The sequence below is a fragment of the Cricetulus griseus genome, chromosome 3 (assembly GCF_003668045.3).
Source record: "Cricetulus griseus strain 17A/GY chromosome 3, alternate assembly CriGri-PICRH-1.0, whole genome shotgun sequence".
Taxonomy (NCBI): Eukaryota; Metazoa; Chordata; class Mammalia; order Rodentia; family Cricetidae; genus Cricetulus; species Cricetulus griseus.
The window spans coordinates 117,720,243-117,741,167 of NC_048596.1; the positions used below are offsets into that span (position 1 = coordinate 117,720,243).

Consider the following 20,925-nt stretch of genomic DNA (forward strand, 5'->3'; position numbering starts at 1 on the left):
AGAGAAATCCTGTCTCAAAAAGCAACAATAACAGAGAAAATACCATACCCATCCATCCTCATGTGGCAACAGGCTTGATGGAGGAGCCATGGTATAGCCAGGCCTGTCCCACTGTGGTCTTAGCCTTCCTCAGCCCTACAGTGAGCAAGGCTAGAGGCATACCCCTCATAGCTGCAGAAATGATGGAACAGTGACATCTGAGTGTCTTTGAGGGTTTCTTTGCTTTATGTAATGGAGCCTGTCTTACAAAACCAGGCTTTCTTCCTGTGAGGACTGCTGATACTGTTGGAGAAGCTTTTCTAGCCACAGCTCTGGCTGCTAGAGTTTCCTGAGGGGTGTCGGCTGGGAAGTGAGTGCTTCCAGGCAGAGTGAGTGAATCAGGCAAGGGGTCTGGAAACCACAGAGACAACCATACAGGGGAGGGTGGAGTGGGAATGGGTGTCCTGAGAGCTGTCAGTCAGGGAACAATGAGTTTCTGAAGTCTTTGTCACTTCTCCCACTGCACTCCCCGGATGAGATGAGCCTACAGGTGTCTGCTGCAGCTTTCCCAGGCCCTGGCAGTGCTTTCCAGCTTGTTGCCACATGATAGTCTAAGCCCATCCTTTTCCAGCTCACACTAAGCTGTCCTAAATCTGATGTTCTGTTTCCTTTAAAGAATTTCCCCAACTTAGCATTTTCCTGTAAGGTGGACTTTTGTTTTTGTTGTTGTTTTTGAAGACAGGGTTTCTCTGTGTAACAGTTCTGGCTGTCCTGGAACTCGATTTGTAGATCAGACTGGCCTTGAACTCACAGAGATTCGCCTGCCTCTGCCTCCCAGGTGCTGGAGTTAAGGTGTGCATGGTGGACTCTTGAAGAAAGGGTTTTGTTTTGTTTTGCTTTGTAAATTGAGTATCCTCAATGCTTAAGACCTGGATAAACCATTATCAGCAACTGATTATTGACCATCAGCCATGAGCACTGTTAGATGGTGCAGCTGCAAAACTGCACAAGACACACCCCCCTCTGCAGACCATATAGTGGGATCATGCCAAGCTCCAGCCATCTAAAAGGGCTTTGTTGACCACCTTTGAAAAGGAAAGAAATGAAAACTCCCATGTGTGCCGTTTGGAATTCTTTAGATCTCCCTCATCTGGTTTGAGATTCAAGCAGATGACACTGGGAAAGTGACTGACTTTGTCCTCCCCTTCCCCCAGGGTGGTCTTTCGGCAGCCCCCGCCAGGGCCGTGTCTGCTGTGAAGAACATGAACCTTCCTGAGATCCCGAGGAACATCAACATTGGCGACCTCAACATCAAAGTTCCCAACCTATCCCAGTTCGTGTGAAAGGTGGAGGACTGGGCTGAACTGGGGTCCTTAGGGTGAGCAAGGCAGTCAAGTTCAGAACCGGAGTCTGTTGAGCCTCTGGAGTCGCACCTCTGGACACTGAGCCTTTCAAAGAGTGGGAAGGGAGTTGAGTGCACACTGCTTGTCCATCCTGCTGCTCTCTGATACACACAGCTGCCTCAGGGTTGGGGACTGTGGAACAAGCCACCTGCTTCTCAGGGCCCCGCCACCGAGACTGAACACATCTGACTTCCTCCCTAGCACCCAGGGCTTCTGAGATTCTGTATCATTCAGTGGGCAAGAGACCAGGGAGAAGGGCCAGCCTTTCAGATGCCAGGTGTGTCAAGTGGCAGGTTGTACTCTGGCTCTGTTAGGGCCTGGACTCCTAGAATCCCTTTGTATAACCAAGCCTTTTGGTCGGCAGTTGCTGCAGAGCACATTTTCCCCACTGGCATATTCCCAGTTTTGTTGCCACAGGCTTCTGTGTGCTGGACACAATTTAAAGCATATTTTGGGGGCATGTCACTACCCCTGCCAATAGGGAGGGCACCCCTACACACATGTGTACACACACACTCATACATCCCAAAGCCCTCTTGCAGATGAGAGACTGGTGTCTGTAGACTTTGAAGGCTGGGTTTGCCCAGAGTTATGACTCTTCCCAAATTTAAAATACGCTGTCTTCCTGGAAGCAGGAGGTTCAGTGGCTGTGTTGTGAATGACGAATCATTTCCCCTTGCTCAGAAACCCACTGACCAGTATCAGATTTTAGAGCTGAGAGTCTGAACTGGGTGCTATGTGGGCTGACCCTGCAGCATGCTAGCCATAGTGCCATAGTATTCTTCAATCTGTGTTCCGCAGTGAGCACACTGGGATCCTTTGGAGGACATTCTCTCACAGCTTTGGAAACCTGTAAATGTTAACATGTGCTGAGTCTTCTTCTTATGGCTAATTTGTAGCTAACGCTGCTGCTGGGAGCAGGCCCTCTTCTCCATGCTGTCAGCTGGATGTCAGGCGTGGTGGTGAGGAACTGATTCACCTTCATGGGGAACTGTCCCAGCCCAGGCACCTCCCCTCCTGCTGGCCAGGGCTCTAGTGCATTCCCCATGGCCTGGTGATGTTGCTGATGGCCCTAGGAGAACCATGTGTCGGGACCTGGTGTTTCTCATTTTCCAGCAGGACTTCTTGCACTTTGCCTATTGCTGCCCACAGTGTCTTGTCCCCATCTTTTCAGTCCTCTATTGGAGCCACAATAATGGGTAGTTTGCTGGAGGACAAGATCTGAGACCAAATCCCTAATGCCATTTTATTTTTATTTTATTGCCCCTTTTACAATGGCTGAATATGAAGTAGAATGAAGGAAACTAGTGTTTTTTGCATCTGCTGTAGGGTGACATGAACAAGATCCTTTAAAAGTCCTTGCCACAGACATTTTTTGTTTTTAAGATTTGTTTTAATGGGTGGTGGTGGTGGTGGTGGTGGTGGTGGTGGTGGTGGTGGTGGTGCACACCTTTAATCCCAGCACTTGGGAGGCAGAGGCAGGCAGATCTCTGAGTTTGAGGCCAGCCTGATCTACAAAACAAGTTGTTACACAGCTGTTACACGTCGGAGGAACCCTGCCTCAAAAAACAACAAAAACAACAAGAAATTATTTTTTGTTTGTGTTGTGCTTTTGTGTATGCTGTGAGTCCAGAGGAGGGTTTGTGTGCCCTCTGAGGCCAAAGGAAGGTGTAGAATTCCCTGGAGCTGGAGTTACGGGAGGTTGAGAAGCCACCCAAAACATGGGTGCTGGGAATGTAACTCAGGTCCCTGCAAGAGCAGCAGTGCTCTGAACTGGAGCCAACTCTCCAGCCCAGTCATGGACACTCGTAAGCATGTTTTGTTGCCAAATAAAGCAGACTGGGGACAGGTAAATTGCTTCTAGGTCATGCAGAGCTAAGGTCTGAAACGTGCCTGCCTGGCTGGCTCCAAAGTCCTTGCTCTCCTTACTACTGAAGATGGCTCCTCCCAGTTTTGCAACCCTCTCTTTTATAGATGATAGACAGGGAAACTGAGTCTCAAAGGGATTAAGCCACTCTCAAAAACTAGTAGAAGAGGCTTGATTTTTAAGGTAGCCAGCCTAAGAGCTGGAGGTCCTCTGTGTCCCTCCGTTAACTGCCTGGGATGAGGCCACCCAGATTGTGTCCGGTTGAGGGTGCTTGCTGTTGGCTGAAGGCACCATTGACTCGGAAGTACTGGGCTTCCTGGGTAGTTTGGATTTCAGGTGTTTGCCTGCTAGTAGCTACTCTGTTCTCCAAAACTATGTCCTGGCCCTTTAGACTGTAAAAGCAAGCACCAGGCAATGGCTTGTACCACCCCCCTTATAGTGTTGCTTTGGGCTTGGAAAACTCAATTCCTCTAGTTGAGCTGGAGGGATTAATTAATTAATTGTTAATGAATTGCAGCTAGCTTGTCTGCTGTCAACAAAGCTGTAGTCTGAGATCCAGCTCTACCTCCCTCTTCCCCTTTGTGTTTTGATCCTCAATCCTCCTGCCTCACCTCCAGAATTGCTCTGTGCATTTTCCCGGGAGTAGTTAGAGGAAGTCCTTGGTCTTTTTGAGAGGAGTGTCCCCTTTCAGTTATGCAACCAGAGGCTGAATTTGTGTTTGCTTTGGAATTCTGGCCTTGGAGAGTTTACACTGAGGCTTCCTGGGTTTTCTCACTGCCACTAGTTAAAAACTGGAACCCTCCCACTGCCCATTGAGTGCCTGATGAGGGTCAAGCTTGGTCCTAAGCTGAGAGAAGCTCTTTGTGTGTCACTGTCTTGGAGCTTCCCTGACAATGCTGACATGGTTAGAACATGACAACCTGACTGGTAGCCTGGAGCCGATGAGGCCAGACTCAGTGCCTGCTCACCAGGGACATACCCGCTGCTCAGGGTGCTGGGCAGATCACCTTCCTCCAAGCCTGACCATGGCCCCATACATGTTACCCTGAGGATATCTTGAGTCTCTCAGCCCCTGAGTATTCATGCTATGTCACATACAGAGCCAGTGCCCCCTCTCCACTAGAGAGACAGCCCTCCCTCCCTCTGCACTACAGAGACAGCCCTCCCTCCCTCTCCACTACAGAGACAGCCCTCCCTCCCTCTCCACTACAGAGACAGCCCAGCCATTTTCTCCATGACCTCAGCTTCAGAAAAGGAACTAGGAGAAATGGCTCAAATCAGGTCCCTGACTCAATCTGTGGCCTAGACTGTAGAGGCTTTCCTTAGCATGGCCATCTATCATCTGTCTATGTCTTTTCAAACAGGACCCGAGGACAGGTCCATGAAAGTAAAGCTACAGAGTAGGGTCTTGCCCACCTTTACAACAGTCAGGATGGAGTATTTGAGACCCACCCAGAAGGGTGTGGGCTCTCTGCAAACATCCTGAATGTCTACTACTCTCAGTGTGCTGACCACCCAGAGTGAGCCAGCTAGCTCCCTTTGGGAGCTGTTAGGCTAATCCCCGCCTAGGCCCAAGCCTCCAGATCAAAGTGTCTGCTTTCTCAGAAGCTCTGGAGTGCTCTTCACCTGCACCTTCTGGCAGAAGTGGCTGTTGAGGAACTAGCTTGTTGCAAATGATTAATCCTTTCCAGAGTTCTTTCCAAATTGGAAATATATTCACATAGTTCAGTGTTTTTATATGGGGAGAGGAGGTACCCTCAGAGACCAGGAGTCATTGGATCTTTTGGAGCTGGAGTTAATTGGTTGTAAACTGTCTGACATGAGGGTGCTGGGAGCCAAACTTAGGGTCTTCTAGAAGAGCAGCAAGAGCTCTTAACTGCTGAGCCATTTCTCGGGCCCCATGTAGTTTACATTTAAAAACAAAAACAAAAAGTTCAACAAAAGACAGCCTATGCCCAGCCACTGAGCACTGTCCCTCCTGACAGCAAGTGTTTGCAATTTAAAAGAGTAAGAAACAAACGTCCTTTCTCTTCACTTTCAAAGCTGAGGACATAGCTTCAACTGACCTCAGCCCAGTACAGTCCTGCTATCCTCCAGAGGTGCAGAGTCCCCTGCACATGCCCATGCTCTCTCTCTCTCTCTCTCTCTCTCTCTCTCTCTCTCTCTCTCTCTCTCCCTGTGAAACAGCAGCTCCTAGCTTTTCTCAGCCTTACCATTCCTCAAGGCACTGTGATACTATGTTGTCTGTTTCCTCCTAGGACGTAAGCCCTCAAGGGCTGGGGTCAGCCTCCTACCTAATGCTGTACCCCTGCTGCTCTCACCAGTGCCTCATCTGTACTGCTCAATAAAGAATGGTAGATGAGTGGGTGGCCAAGGATAGCAGAGCTTCATCCTTACAGCCTCTCTGGACCTGTAGTCACTAGGACAGAGGAGAGGGGGTGGGGAGGCACATCTCAGTAGGTGGCAGATAGCAAGGATTGTATTGAGAGGACGATGGGAGGCAGGCATGTTAAGTTGGAGTTGACTGGGGCCAGATGCCTGCTGGTCTGGAGAATGACTTGTATGGAGTTGTTTGGGCCCAATTAAAGTGGGGTCATGTAAGGACCCCCTGCTTTCTTTGAAAAATAACCTTTAGGCCTTTTCAAGAACATAGTTTGTATTTTTGGCTGCTATGCCTTCAGACTGGCATCCTGGGAGCACTTGGGAATGAATGAGGACCCTGCTTTGGGGGTGGGGGAGCAGGCTGGAGGTTGTCTTCTGCATAATGGAGAACAGTTTTTGCAAGCTCCTGAGAGAAAAGTACAGCTAAAATGCTGTAAAGTGTTCCAGGTACACTTGCCAAACATGAGTCCCCAAGTCCCTCAGACTGAGAGAATACTCAAGGTCCAGATGCTCCCCGATTTAGAACAGGGTTTGTTTCTATAACGCCATCACCATTTGGAAACACCCTTAGTTGAAAAGGTAACTGAATGGCCTATGCTGGTCAGCTTACTGCAGCATCACAGTGATCCACACGGAGCTGTGGAGTGGGTGGGGCTGTGATTGCTGCCACTGCCCAGCCTGCCCAGGTGATTGATCTGCACATTACCAGACCTGGCAAGATCCACAGCTAAAGGACAGCTAAAGTCTGTTTTCACACCATCCGACTTACCAACCATCATGAATTAAGACCCCAATCGCAGTGGAGGTACTGATTGGGGGGATAAGGGGCTATGGGTAGTAGACTGGCCTTGATGCCTCTTCAAGATGACAGATGGGTGGGGCGACACACAGGTCGCTGCATCTGGGGCTGCGTCTCAGTTCTTTGCTGTCCTGGAAGAGACAAAGAAAAGGCTGTGGTTGTTCCTGTGGGTTTAGTTAGTGTGCCTCTTACCCAAGAGGGACAAGTGTCTTCCCACAGTGGACCTTTGCAGTTGGGGTCATGAGATTGCTACAATGCCAGGGCATTTTCCCACCATGAGAGCAGCCCCACCCTTCTCCAGCCTCAAGTGCAGGGCACTGGGCATGTGACACCCTTTCACCTGGCTCTAGCTTTGGGCTGTCTGAGCCACACTCCTTGGCCAGAGGTAGCTGCAGGCCAAGAGACAGCAACATTGGGCCTGTGGTGCAACGTTTTTCCTGTTACAGCAATGATTTCCACACCAGAGCATAGTGTTTGAACTGATAACTTTGAAACCAGCTTTTCTGGATCTTGTATTAAGGGTTGAAAGTTTGGTTAGCCCCACCCCCACAGCTGTCCCTGAGGTAGCGTCCACCTTGTGTTTGATTCAGGTCCTTGGGGGACACTTTGTCCCCATTTATCTTTGCTCTGTTTGTGTTTTTCTACTCCTTGAGCCTGCTTGCCCTGGGACCTACAACATGGCCCAGTGGCTATTTAAAGTATGTGATGAATGTTACACAATTGAAAGGAAAGCCTAATAGTAATGATGTAAAGACAGCATGTTTTTAAGCCCTGAATAAAACATAAATGTGGGGCTGAAGAGATGGTTCAGTGGTTAAGAGTATTTGCTGCTCTTCCAGAGGACCCAACTTCACTCTTCCAGAGGATCCATGTTTGGTTCCCAGCACCCAAAACGGGCAGCTCACAACCATTTGTAACTCTAACTCCAGGGAATCTAACACCCTCTTCTGGCCTCAGTGGGCACCCAAACACACATGATATTCAGGTGTATACAAGCATTACAGACATGCGCGCGCGCGCGCGCGCGCGCACACACACATACACACACACACACACACAGAGAGAGAGAGAGAGAGAGAGAGAGAGAGAGAGAGAGAGAGAGAGAGAGAATTGTTAGGTCTCAAGAAGCCTGGGACCAATGGCTAACTGGGGTGCCTATTTAACATATCAAAGCCGGGTGTTGGTGGTACATGCCTTTAATCACAGTACTTGGGAGGCAGAGGCAGGCAGATCTCCGTGAGTTCAAGGCCAGCCTGGTCTACAGAGCAAGTGCCAGGATAAGCTCCAAAGCTACACAGAGAAACCCTGTCTCGAAAAACCAAAACAACAACAACAACAACAAAAGAACATATCAAAGCAGACCTGCCACACAGGTTCTCCTAGTATCCCTTAGTTCCTGCCTGTTTCAGGGTCATCCTGGCTGACCTACCCTGAACTCTTTAGCTCAGGGGCTGGGCTTCCTCTCCCCTAGTCTCTGGTCCCTATATAACTCAGCCATTTTGGCTACACTGACCCCTTGGCCTCTGTGCCTCCTGTCCTCTTGACTCCCACCTCTCTCCTCCCCCTCTGTCCTCACAAGGCCCCACCCAGTCCGCTGGTCATGTCCACTCTGGACTCCCCCCAAATGTCCCTGTCTCTGGCTGTGCTCTCCCTCATATCTACAAAAAACCTTCTCTACCATACCTAGGAGCAGTCATGTCCTCCTTTTTATTTCTTTTTTTTTTTTTTTTTATTCAAGAACCACATTTTTAGCCGGGCGGTGGTGGCGCACACCTTTAGTCCCAGCACTCGGGAGGCAGAGGCAGAGGCAAGCAGATCTCTGTGAGTTCAAGGCCTGCCTGATCTACAAAGTGAGTTCTAGCACATCCAGGACTGTTACATAGAGAGCCTTGTCTCAAAACAAACAAAAACCAAACAGACATAAAAAATCTTAAAAACGAAACAGAACATAGGTATGTCCAAGAGGCTCTGCCACTTCCAGATGTGTGACTTGGGCGGCGTCCCTAACCTCTGTGCTTGTTTCCTCATCTGAGAAATGGGAACAACACAGCTCCCTGGCATGAGTCAGCCTCCTCAGCACAAACAGAAGACTCAATCCAGGAACAGCATTAGACAATATTCATTTTAGTCTTGGGAATTTGGGGGTTTATTTTGCTTTTGAAATAGGGTCTGTTTATGTAGCCCTGGCTGTTTTAGAACTCTGAGACTCAATGCTGGCATTGCCAACACTGGACGTGAGGGCCACAGACATGCAGAATCCCAGCAGACACCTTTGATTGGTGAAGGGCTGAGCCTGGTAGCCAGGAAGTGGAGGGGAGGCTGGTCCCCAGCGCACGTAGTGGGGGCTGCCCAGTGTGGAATAACAGGGATGGCAGTCACATGCCTGCAGAAGACGGGATTCAGCACTCATCCGGAATGCTCAGGCTCAGGGACGGAGCCCACTGCAGTGTGTGTGCCAACTCCTAACTCAGGGAGGCCACACTAGTTCATGTGTGTTCAGAAGATGTGGGCAGAATGACAAGAGCAGTACACATGCTCTTCCAAGCCTGGGACACAGCACAGTGTTCTAGTTTCCTTTCTGTTGCTGAGGCCTAAAGCAATTTAGGAGAAGAAAGGATTTATTTGACTTACACTTCTAGGTCACAGACCATTGTTATGGGAGGTCAGGGCAGGAACCAGAAGCAGAAACCATGGAGGAGCATTGCTTGCCAGCTGCTCACAGACTCGTGACTTTCTTTTTTGTTGCTGCCCTCCTCCCTCAATCCCATGTTTCTCTGTGTAGCTCTGGCTGTGGACCAGGCTGGCTTTGAACTCAGAGATCCTCCTGCTGTTGCCTCCTGAGTGCTGGGATTAAAGGCATGTTCCACCACTGCCTAGTTTAGCTAGCTTTCTTGTACAGCCCAGGACCACCTGCCTAGGGATGGTATCACCCCCTGTGGGCTGATCCTCCTTTTCCAGTTGGCAGCTAAGACACACATCAAAAACAAAAAAACAAACAAGCAAAAAACAACAATAACAAAAACATGCTCATAGAGTTAGGAAATTTCTCAGTTGAGGCTTGCATCTGCGATCACTCTAGGCTGTATCAAGCTGACAATTAAACCGAACTAGGATACCACAGTACCCATCCACAACGGAATAAGCCACAGCTAACCATAGCACCTTGTTTCATGGAGCCCAGAAAGCAGGTGCTCAGGCAGGCAGACTCGTGGGAGAGGCAGAATCAACTTTGCCCAAGGCAAAGTTTCATTTATTACAACCTTGAAGACAGATGAGATGAATCTCTGGGACCTCAGGAGTCAGGAGAAGGGTGAGTCAACCAGGTACAGTGGGGCAGAGCTCTCTGTTCACTTGTTTACTTGGGTGCACGTGTTCTGAAGCGTGTTCTCCACTTAGAATTTGTCTTTTCCGGGGGCTGGAGAGATGGCTCAGCAGTTAAGAGCATTGCCCAGAGGACCTGGGGTTCAATTCCCAGCACCCACACAGCAACTCACAACTGTAACTCCAGTTCCAGGATTTCTGACACCTTCACACAGACACACATGCAGTCAAAATATTGATGCACATAAAATAAAATATAATAAAAGAACTTGTTTTTTGTTGTAGGCGTGCTACACTTCCGGTGTGGGTGGGGGCAACAACCAGGCATGGTGGTGATTTCTGTATTGCCCTGCAACTTAAGAAGACTGGAACAGGAGCATTGCTCCAAATTTGAGGCTAGCCTGGCCTATATGAAACCTTGTCTCAAAATATACAGTTTTATGAGTGCATCTGCAAGAAGCATTTGGGACAGTGACTGACTGGGATGGGGTGAAGAGATGGTAGCCATGGACTTCAGCGTCATTACTGCGTTGTCCCGCTGCACCATTGCACAAGGCTGGGGGAGACACCTGTGTTCTCATGTACCCTGAATGCAGAGGGCTCTGAGGGCTCAACACATCTCAATGGCCCCCTGAGGGCTTTAGCCAGTCTCTCCAGGGTGTGCCTTAGGCTGAGCCAGGAGCAAAGCACAAGGCCTGAAGCTGACAGAGCAGAACTCAGTGGTCACCTTAGTGCCTTTGTGCAGCTAGAGAGGAATATTAGACTGGGTCATTTGTAAAGAGCAGGAATTTGGCCCTTAGTCTCCTTTTTTGGCTTTCTCGCCCACTGAGATAGGAGCAAGCAGCTTCCTGCTCCTTATGGGAGCTGTCCCACCAAAGACAAGTGCTTGCCCTCTTCCAAAATTCTCCACCATGAAGGAGTGTATCCTCTGAACCATGAGCTAAGACCCTCATTGTCTAATACAAACAAACAAACAAACACAATCTTTCCTTTTTCTTTTCTGAAGGGAAAGGCAGACATGACCTTAGTGACCAGCAAGTAACAGGGGACTGCTTAGAGCAGCAAAACAAGGGTGCACCCTGAGATGAGAAACAGAGTAAGAAGAGGCTAAGAGGGTTTCAGGGGCGGGTCTGGGAGTCTCAGGAAGGACATCTACAGAAGACTAGTGAGGACGTGGGGACAACAGTGACCAGGAAGAACATGGCTTGTGGGAGGCCGAGGCTCTGCTCTAGGCAGCTTGCTCAGACAGGCGCAGGTTAGGACAGTTGGGGGCTATGGAACCCAAGTGCCTAGTGGTTACCAAGGAAACTGATCTTTCCTTTGTGGGTTCTTAGTCTTGTTAATCAAAGAATTTCAATACAATCTAGGAAGGAAGCTTGAGGACAATTTTATTAGAGTTTGGAAGAAAACCACAGGACAAGGCAGGTTGTAAATTTTGGCAGCTGCCTGGAGGAGGAAAGGAAAAGCAAAATCCAGGCCTTTTGCAATATGCAATGGCGGTGAGCAAGCAGTCATGTGACGGAAAAAGAGTCAGGGTGGAGCTTTGGAAAAAGGGTAAAAGAGCCCAGGGTGCCAGGGAGAGCACACTCCAGCTTCTGGCCCTGTATCTTAAGGAAAAAGAAAGCAAGCAGGATGGAGGAGGGGAGACTTACTCTTTCCTGAGTTAGGACTTCACAGTGCTGTGGGGAGGGTACAGGAAGGAAGTTATGCAACTGCTGTCCCCAAGGAGGGGCTTCTGGAAGGGTGAGTGTGCGATCTCATTAAGGGGATGACTAGTTCTCCCTCTCCCTAGTCTGTCTTCACCAGCTTTCCCCGGGGATGCAGTCCTGGCCAGGTGATTGACAGGCCCAGCTGGCTTAACTCTTAAAGGAGACAACAGCTGGTCATGTTTTGGGTGGCTTAGGTCCCTACCCAGGCTGTAGGTAGAGCTCTGATGTGATTCTTCTGACCAAGAAGGAACAAGAAGCAATAAGCTGTTCCTTAATGGGCCTCAGCAAAGCCCAGATGCCCCCACTATATGGTAATTTAAGTCCTACAAAGGGGCTTCCCCTCACTGTGTTACCAGGGAAACAGGAGGGAGTCGGGGCACCTCCAGTGGCCCCCAAGTCTGCTACTACCTTTCTACATAACACGGGGTATGGGAAAGTGTGAGGGAAGAGATTGCCATGGAGTGGGGTAGGCCATGGCCCAAGGTGGCTGTAGGTGGTTCAGCCTGGTGTGAAACAGAGAGTGATCTCTCTCAAAAAAAGGACAGTTAAGTAGTAACTGTGAGGATGGGGAGGCAGTTGAAGGGAGCATTGTTGCTGTTCAGATCCTACCCCAGCCAATGTTTTGACAGCGATAGGCCACTGCTGTGGTGACAGCTTTCATTGGTGACAAGTGTACATAAATGAGGTGTGCCAGATCTCAGGAGACACCTTCAAGGTCATAGCATGATGCAACAAGAATCACTATTTCTGCCTGGCAATGGGCCTTTCCCCAGATAAGGTTGTTCCTTCAGCTTGGGTCCTGGAGAGCAGGTGATTTGGCAGAAAACTGTAGCCAACCTATGACGGAATGGAATGTGAACAAGAAAGAAACCTCTAAGAACTGGGGCTGTTTGTTACTGTGTAACAGGGCCCCAGAGGTTATTAGCTCAACCAAGGCCAAGATGGAAGTGCCATTCAGAATGTAAAACTCAGCACATAGGCAGCACCTCCTGCCAAAAATGAAAACAAAGACCTAACCCATCAAAGTCCACAGTTACAGGCAAGCAATTAACCTTGCTTGTTGGCTTCTGTAGTTCTGCTTCTGGCTAATTGTTCTTGTTAACTGAGTATGTCAACCCAGGACATGGTTTTTGTGCTTAAAAGCTCACCCTGAGAAAGGCTCAGGGCTACACTGGGATCCCCAACACCGAGTGTAGTTGACATACAGCTAATAAAGAGTTTCTATTGCCTTGAACCCGTGTCCGAGAAGTTTTCTCTGTTGGATACCCCACAGCAGCTGCTGCCTGACAGCCTCCCCTTGCTAATACAAGGGACTTGAGGTTATCACTTACTGCACAGAGTTCTATATGTTTAAGTCAGATCTAAACTAACTCAGGAGTGCTGGGATTCAAACATGTGCTGTCACTCCAGTTTTGTAAAGAGATTTGACTGGCAGACCAGGGCTCCCCAGGTGACAGAGGGCATGCCAGAGACAACCTATGCATATGCTTAGCATTCCAAAAGGAAGTGTGTGTGTGTGTGTGGGTGGGTGGGTATGGGTGTTGCTGTGAGTGTTTCGAGGGCAGGGTCAAGCCCTAGAGTTACCAGAGTAGCCAGGGTCTTTTTGAGGAGGGAGGACCCAGCAAAGCATAGAGAGCTTTGGGGCTAGCTTGTAGGAGCTTGGGACAGACAGTTGTTAAACTTCCACCATTTCATGGGTCAGTTGTTCAGCACAGCCATTGTGAAAAATTAAACTAGCTTTGCTTTCAACTAAAGTTTATTGAAAGCAGGGGTTGGAAAGCTCGAAGTTACCTGTAATTCCAGTTCCAGGCACCCCTTCTGAACTCACCTGCAAGAACACATGCTTGCACATATACACATAATTAAAAATAAAATACATCTTCAAAGAAACAAGCTAACTAACATTTGCTAAAAGCAGTGGTGGGGAGGAGCTTGGAGATGCAGCTTAACTGGTAGAATAGTTGCCTGGCAGGCAAAAAGCCCTGGGTTCCATCCTAGTGCCACACAACCCAGAGTGTGGCGATACATGCCTGTAGTGTCCATACTCAGAAGCTGAGGACAGGAGCATCAGAAGTTCGAGGTCATTCTCAGCTGCATGAGTAATAAGTAAATAAACAAATATAAATAAAAGTGGGCTGGGGGTATAGGGTAGAGCACATTGATTAGCCCGTTTGAGGCCCTAATTCCAATCCTTGAAGCCCCTATAAACAGGCAAAGATAAAAGCTGGAGAAATGCCTCTGTGGTTAAGAATGTATGCTGCTCTTGCAGAGAACCTGAGTTCAGTTCCCCCCATCCACTCCAGCAGGCACAACTGTGTGTCCAGTTCCCAGGAATCTGACATTGCCTCTGGATTCAGAGGACACCTGCCCTCACATGCCCTATCCCCACATATGCGTATAATTAAAATACAAATAGATCTTTTTTCCCAGAAGGGGATGAAAGTATTTGTTTTGTTTTTTTGAGACAGGGTTTCTCTGTATAGCTTTGGAACCTGTCCTGGAACTCACTCTGTAGACCAGGCTGGCCTCAAACTCACAGAGATCCTCCTGTCTCTACTTCCCTATTGCTGGGATTTAAGGTGTGCGCCACCACCAGCTGTCTTGGGAAGACAATCTTAGAAGCCCATCAGTCATCACCATTGTGCCACATTTGCCTCTTACTAATGCTTCTTGGGGTTGTGGGGCCTGTGGATCTGCACAGTGGGACTGTGCAGGGTGGTGGCCCTGGCCCTTGCTTCTCAACTCCCATCTTCTGCAGAAGCTGAACACCTGATCAGGTGGGATCTCCCACACCATGGGAATCCACAAATGTTAAAGCTACAGCTACTCCCACCCCTTGTTATCACTGACCCTTGGGACCCTGGGTCACCTGAGTGGGGAGAGGGTGTGGAAAGCTTGGGTCTGGAGCTGAGGGTGACAGACAGAGCCTGAGGCTGTCCGTCGTCATCCTAAATGGGTAGTGCACACTGAGTCTTACTGCATAAAGAGACTTTGAGTATGCACTCTTCACCACACCCTGGTGAGGTAAAGTGTTACTATTAGCTGCAAGTGAGGAGACTGAGGCACAGCTATTTACACAATATCGCCCAGTTAATAGGACCGCACGCTGTCCTGGGGTGAGCTTCATCTGCCAGCAGATGTGTTCTGGAGGTCAAGTGTTGTGCAGATCAATATGCTGCATGGGGACCCCCAGGCCCCAGGCCCAGCTCATGTGGGACTCTTCCTGAAGAAACCTGGGGTGGTCCCCTGGGCCAGGCTGGCCAGCCCTGTGGTCTCCTAAAGGTTCCAAAGAGGAGAACTCCATGTCCCTTTTCTCATTTATTTCTGTGACTAAAACTCCCCAAAGAAGTAACTTAAGGGAGGGAAGATTTATTACTCCTCCAAGTTTAGGAGGTGGGCGTGGTGGAACATCCCAGTGTGAGCATGGTGGAGCATCCCAGTGTGAGCATGATGGAGGTGATGGAGCATCCCAGTGTGAGCATGGTGGAGCATCCCAGTGTGAGCATGGTGGAGCATCCCAGTGTGAGCATGGTGGAGGTGATGGAGCATCTCAGTGTGAGCATAGTGGAGCATCCCAGTGTGAGCAGGTGGAGCATCCCAGTGTGAGCAGGTGGAGCATCCCAGTGTGAGCAGGTGGAGCATCCCAGTGTGAGCATGGTGGAGCATCCCAGTGTGAGCATGATGGAGGTGATGGAGCATCCCAGTGTGAGCATGGTGGAGCATCCCAGTGTGAGCATGGTGGAGCATCCCAGTGTGAGCATGGTGGAGGTGATGGAGCATCTCAGTGTGAGCATAGTGGAGCATCCCAGTGTGAGCAGGTGGAGCATCCCAGTGTGAGCAGGTGGAGCATCCCAGTGTGAGCAGGTGGAGCATCCCAGTGTGAGCATGGTGGAGCATCCCAGTGTGAGCAGGTGGAGCATCCCAGTGTGAGCATGGTGGAGGTGGTGGAGCACCACAGTGAGGAAGCCATGTGCAGTCCCAGAGGTGAGTGTGGTGGAGCTCCCTGTCTTGGCATATTGGGAAGCAGAGAACAGGATGAGCTGGAGTCAGGTATAACCCACCAACACTATCTAGGACCCACACACATCCCCAAAGTTCCAGAGCCCCCCACCCCCACCCCAAAGAGCACCACCAGCTGAATTGAGTGTCAAACGCAGGAGCTTGTGGGGGTGTTCTCACGTGCAAAACATGACACTCTGGAACGCAGCAACCAAAAGACATCTTGTGAGGCCCCACCAAGCACAGCTAACCATGTCCCAACCCTTCTATCCCCACATCTGGTCAAGTGCCAGGCTCTGTGCCAGCAGGCTGTCTTCTTTCCTGCCCTGGAAGGGACTAGATGAAAGTTCAGGGTGCCTGCCTGCCAGCCATCCCTTATCAGGGAAGAGGACTGCCTGAGATTCAGAGAGGAGCAGTCGCACTGACAGTGGGTAATGAGGCAAGAGAAGATGAGCCCGGGTGTGGCTGGCCCGGGAGCAGCTCTGCAGGTTGAGGTGGATAAACAGTTGTGGAGGAGGGCTCTGTAAGGCTCACCAAGCTGGAGGTGGGACAGAAGTTCTGAGGACACAGGGACCCCAGGGAGGTGTGAGAGGCCATGAAGGGCTGAGGCCGCCCCTAAGATAGGCCATGGGGTGGCAGGTACAGCACTGGGCACAGCTGAGGTTGACTGAGAAACAGAAAGGCCAAGAGCTCGCAGCTGGTGGCAGGGCCCCCAGCCAAGAATAAGAATTAATGGCAGCCAGCTCAGAGGCAGGATGGTGAGGTCCATCTGAATATACACTTGCTAGTCTCCAGGGGCCCAGCGAGGCGAGTTCAGGGTAGGACTTTCCCGGCCATGATTGGAAATGAGGGATGGTGTCCAGGAGCTGGTGAGCCCAAGGAAGGGGTGGGACACTCATGATGGCAAGAGGGGACCCCCACATCCAGACAAGATGGGAAAGGGTGCTCTGGTGTGTGTGTGGCAGAGGTGGGGGTTGTTGGAGAGGTGTGGCCATGAAAGCTGAATAGGAAGGAATTCAAGAAGAGGGCAGTGAGGCCAACAGGTGAGCACACGGCATCCGGGAGGAGCAGCACAGCGGCCTGAGAGTGGCTGTGGGGTAAAGGGAATGAGAGCCTGTGGGCTGTGGGAGTTTCCACAAAGGCCGCAGGCTACTGAAGTAGAGTAGGAGGGCATGTCAAGGAGACAGGCGAGAGCAAGTCTCCCAGGTTCGAAGAGGGCGGGGCCTCCACAGGTGGAAAGACATCTGGTGGTTTTTCTTCCTCCTGCTGAAGGCAAGGGAGGCTTCCATGAGGGGCAGGAGCTATGCTCCAGGTGGGCCACAGTGCGAGCGGGAGGAGACTGAGCAGGCCAAGGACAGTCCCAGGGCAAGGCTGAGAGCGGTGAGCTAACACGCAGCACCGAAAAGCTATGTCTACTTCCTGCCTTAATTTTACTTGGAAAAAGAACCTTAAATCTAATGGCAAGTGTCCTTACGGGACACACAGGAAGCCATGTAATCCAGAAGGGAGAGATGGGAAACCTAGAAACTGGAACTTCCCTTAAGACAAAGGGCTCCCGGGACACCTCTACAAGGAACCTCACCCTGCTGACCCCTAGGTTATACAGACTTTGACTGTGTGTGGTAATCTGTCACCGAAGACCAGGAACCCAATCCCTGGGAAAGTTAAAAGGGCATGTTGCAGGGATTTCTCTGCCAGCCCTAGACAGTGCCAGGACAGAGAGGCAAGACTGGCTGGGCAGGTGGACCAGGGACGGCAGTCACGTGCTGCTGGGCAGGCAGAAACAAAGACCACAGAAGAGCTGGGGGAGAGACTGGGTAGGATGTGACTGGAGGGAGGGCCCTCCAGGAAGGGCCCTGGGTAACCTTGATTGGCAGCTCAATTGGGTTAAGAAGCATCTGGGGGATTCATGAAGCACATTTCTGTGTGTGGAGAAGATTAACGGAGGAGGGGAACCGTGTCCTGAATGTGGGGACAGGGGCTCTGATGAAATGAAAAGGAGAAAGCCACCACTTCAAGCATTGCCTCTCTGTTTCCTAACTGCCAGAGTGTGAACCACACAGCACCCCATGCCCAGCAGGGACTGAGCCCTCTGAAACTGAACAAGGTAAATCTCTCCTCCAGAAGTTATTTTCTCAGGGATCTGTCACAGCAATGGGTAAACAACACACAGACACCTTCAGGTGAGGCAGTTTCAGGACAGACAAGGTTCCAGGATGCCCCTGGGCTGTAGGAGGGGTGGCCAAGGAAGTGCTCGGGGAAACTCCTGAGCTGTGGATTCCTGGGATGGGCATCTGCCGCCTCTAGAGAGAAATATGTTTGAAGAGTCAAGGTCACTGCCAGCCTTCTTGGGTCACTCATATCCTAGGGGCTCTGCCATGCTGACGTGGCCTTTTGGAGAATGCTTCAAGCCCTCTCAGCCTATCTCCTTACCTCAGAAGTAGGTTGCTGAACTCCCATTGTTTGGTCTGAGACTCGGCCTCGTGTAGCCCAGGCTGGCCTCAGTCTCATTGTATAGAAAAGGATGGTCTTGAATTTGTTCTTTTTGTTTGTTTTGTTGTTGTTGTTGTTTTGTTCTTGAGACAGGGTTTTTCTGTGGAACTCACTGGCCTTGAACTCAGAGATCTGCCTGCCTCTGCCTCCCAAGTGCTCGGATTAAAGGTATGCACCACAAGGCTTAGCTGGTGATCTTGATTTTTTTTTTTTTTCAGAGACAGGGTTTCTCTGTGTAGCTCTGTCTGTCCTGGAACTCTCTCTGTAGACCAGGCTGGTCTCGAACTCACAGAGATCCACCTGCCTCTGCCTCCTGAGTGCTGGGAGATCTTGAATTCTTCATCTTCCTGCCTTCACCTTCAAGTCCTTGGGATTCCAGGTTTTACATACTGTCGGGCCCAGGGCAACTTGGCACACACCTGTCACTTGGCTGTACTGCTGCCATGCCAAGGCTCAGTGAAGACCAAGCATAAAATAGGCCTGAAGTTTCAGTTTACCCTGGGATAACACCTGACTCCAGAAGAGACCACGAGCTGGGACCACCTGGGCACTACCCAGGAATGGACTACTCAAAGGGAAAGTACCTATCGTTCCAAAGGAAATTCCTAATGTTCCAACCATTGTAGACAGGATCACCCGATGTCTCTTAGCCTAAGCACACACCCATCCCCTTTCACCAAGCACCCCTAGACAAATGTCAGACAATCAGAGTCTTAAACCATGGAGATCCTCTGACCACCCGCCCCAACCTCTACTGTGACAAAAACTGTGATGTATCACCTGATATGGGCCCTCTGCTCTCAACCACTGCATTGCACAGACAGAGAGTCCAAGCTTGAGCTTGAATAAAGGCTCTTTGCTTTTACATATGGGACTCGGTCTCCTCAGTTTTGGGGGGACTCTGAGATCTGGGCATAACACATCACCTGGCAAGTAGAACTCTATTCTCTTCTTTTTATTATTATTAATTATTATTCTTGAAATAGGATCTCTTTATGTAACCTTGGCTGTCCTGAAGCTCACTATGTATACCAGGTTGTTCTTGAACTCATAGAAATCTTTCTGTCTCTGCTCCTGAGTGTTGGGATTAAATGTATGTGCAACCACACCTGGCTTAGACATTTATTCTTAACTTCCTCATCCTGGAACCAAGATTTCTGTATTCCAGTACTGCCCCCAAAGCTCTTCAGGTCCCTAGGTGACACCCAGAGCCATCTTGCCTTGGATCTTCTTTTCTGTGAAACCCGGCATCCTCTGTTTGTCCTCAGCACTGTTCGTGTGAGGGAGAGATCCTCACCTCAGATTGGCTATAGGAATTGTAGGACCCAGTTCAAAAGGAAAATATGAGTCCTCTGGTTCAAAAGTATAAAAGGGCTGGGTGTGGTGGCACTGGCCTGTAATCTCTGCACTTGACAAACTGACATAGGAGAATTGTGAGTTCAAGACTGGCCTAGGCTACAGAGTAAAACTGTGCTGAAAGAGAAAAGGAATTTATGAAGAATCTTAAATGGGTGCAACAAACCATTAAACCATATACACAGCTTTCAGAGGGGTGAGTGGGAATATGGAGGCTGGGGTTAGGGTTAAGCAACCTGGTCTTGCCACAGCGTCAAGAGGAACAGAAATCATAACCGTGAGGTCCATGGCAACATGACATGGGGGACAGGAAATGTGACTATTAGAATTATCATTGTAGTGTTGAGGTTAGCATCCTGCCCCTCCCCGGTGACCTCAGGCAAATCACTTAATCTCTGGGCTTAGTTCTTGACATGTGATGGATGACATGGAGCTTCTAAGATCCACAGCCTTAGGACTGTGATTTGGTCTCTGTGTAGGTGACTCAGGCAGACAGAAATACCCATCACAGACTTGAGACATTCCAGAGATCTGGAGGCCACTGGCAATCTGTGGTGCTCCTGGAAGGGTCTTATGACCCTTACATGGAGAGTCAACACTTCATCCCAGACAGTCACTGTAGGAATACTTTAATGACACTGGACCTGCTTCTATCCGGTGCCCCCTGCCCAGGCTCACCCCTCCAAGGGACAGATGTCTTGGATGTACAAGCCCTGTCTGTCTGATCAAAGACAAACAGACATTTCATTTGGGACAAGTTCCACAGAGGAGTCACACTTTGAGGGTTTCAGCCAGGACTGCCCCATTTTGCAGAGAAGGAAGTCTGAGGCTGTGGATGGTAAGTAACCATGCAAAGCCAGTTGCCCAACTTGTGAGTATCAGACATTGGTTGCAGCCAACATCTGCCTGCCAAGTTCATACTTCATGCAGATCTTGCATGTTCTCAGGGCTCCTATAGGAGCCCTACAGCATGAGGTCCTCAGCCAGCGCATTAGTTAGGGTTAGTCAGGTGCTCAGGGGATCTCCCCAGGTGTGCAGGGCTCAGTCTTCCTGCCTGGCTGTCCTGTTGCCTCTCCCAATCCCATCCTCTTGGGGATTCCTCATCTTCCATTGGACTCCAGGTCCATCCTATCCCCTCCACAGTTGCAGCTAGCAACAGGCCTTTTCTACTTCCTGTCTCTCTGAAGAAAGTCCGATTTAAATGTTCCTCTCTGCCTTTTTGTTTTGTTTCCTTCTTCCAAAAGCTGTGTTTTCAATTAATTTTATAATAAAAGCCATACCAAATTCTTGAAAACAACAGCATCAAGAAATTATTTTTAAAAGCTAACTCAGGGAGAGCTTACCCAACTCTGTTGCCCAGTTCAGCAATGCACTGGTGCCCGTCTCTACCCTTCCTCCCAGATTACCACCCTGTCCCTCTCACCAGGCCTCTTGAAACTACTCCCAAACTGTCCCTTCCTAATGCCCCCCTGTCACTGTGCACAGCTGTCTGTCTGTAGAGCCCGTGCCCTTCCCATCACCCAGCCTGCCTCTGCAAGGCAGAGCTGACCTATCCAGATTGTTTTGGACTTGTTCAAAAGTCGTCAGGGATTTGGCATCCCCTTAGGGATAAAGTCT

The 20,925-nt window shown here is 49.9% G+C and overlaps 1 protein-coding gene across 3 annotated transcripts in view; it reads left to right on the forward strand.

Moving 5' to 3' along the window:
* The window catches only part of LOC100754298 (AP-3 complex subunit sigma-2), a 46,916-nt gene extending 43,943 nt beyond the window's left edge, over window positions 1-2,973 (forward strand). For 2 of the 3 annotated variants that reach the window (XM_027408223.2, XM_027408225.2), the window contains one exon: window positions 1,194-2,973. In XM_027408223.2, coding sequence (XP_027264024.1) covers window positions 1,194-1,322 — 129 coding nt within the window. In that variant the 3' untranslated portion in view covers window positions 1,323-2,973. The remainder of the gene's footprint in view (window positions 1-1,193) is intronic. The other variant, XM_027408224.2, reaches the window with a different exon arrangement.
* The last annotated feature ends 17,952 nt before the right edge of the window (window positions 2,974-20,925 follow it).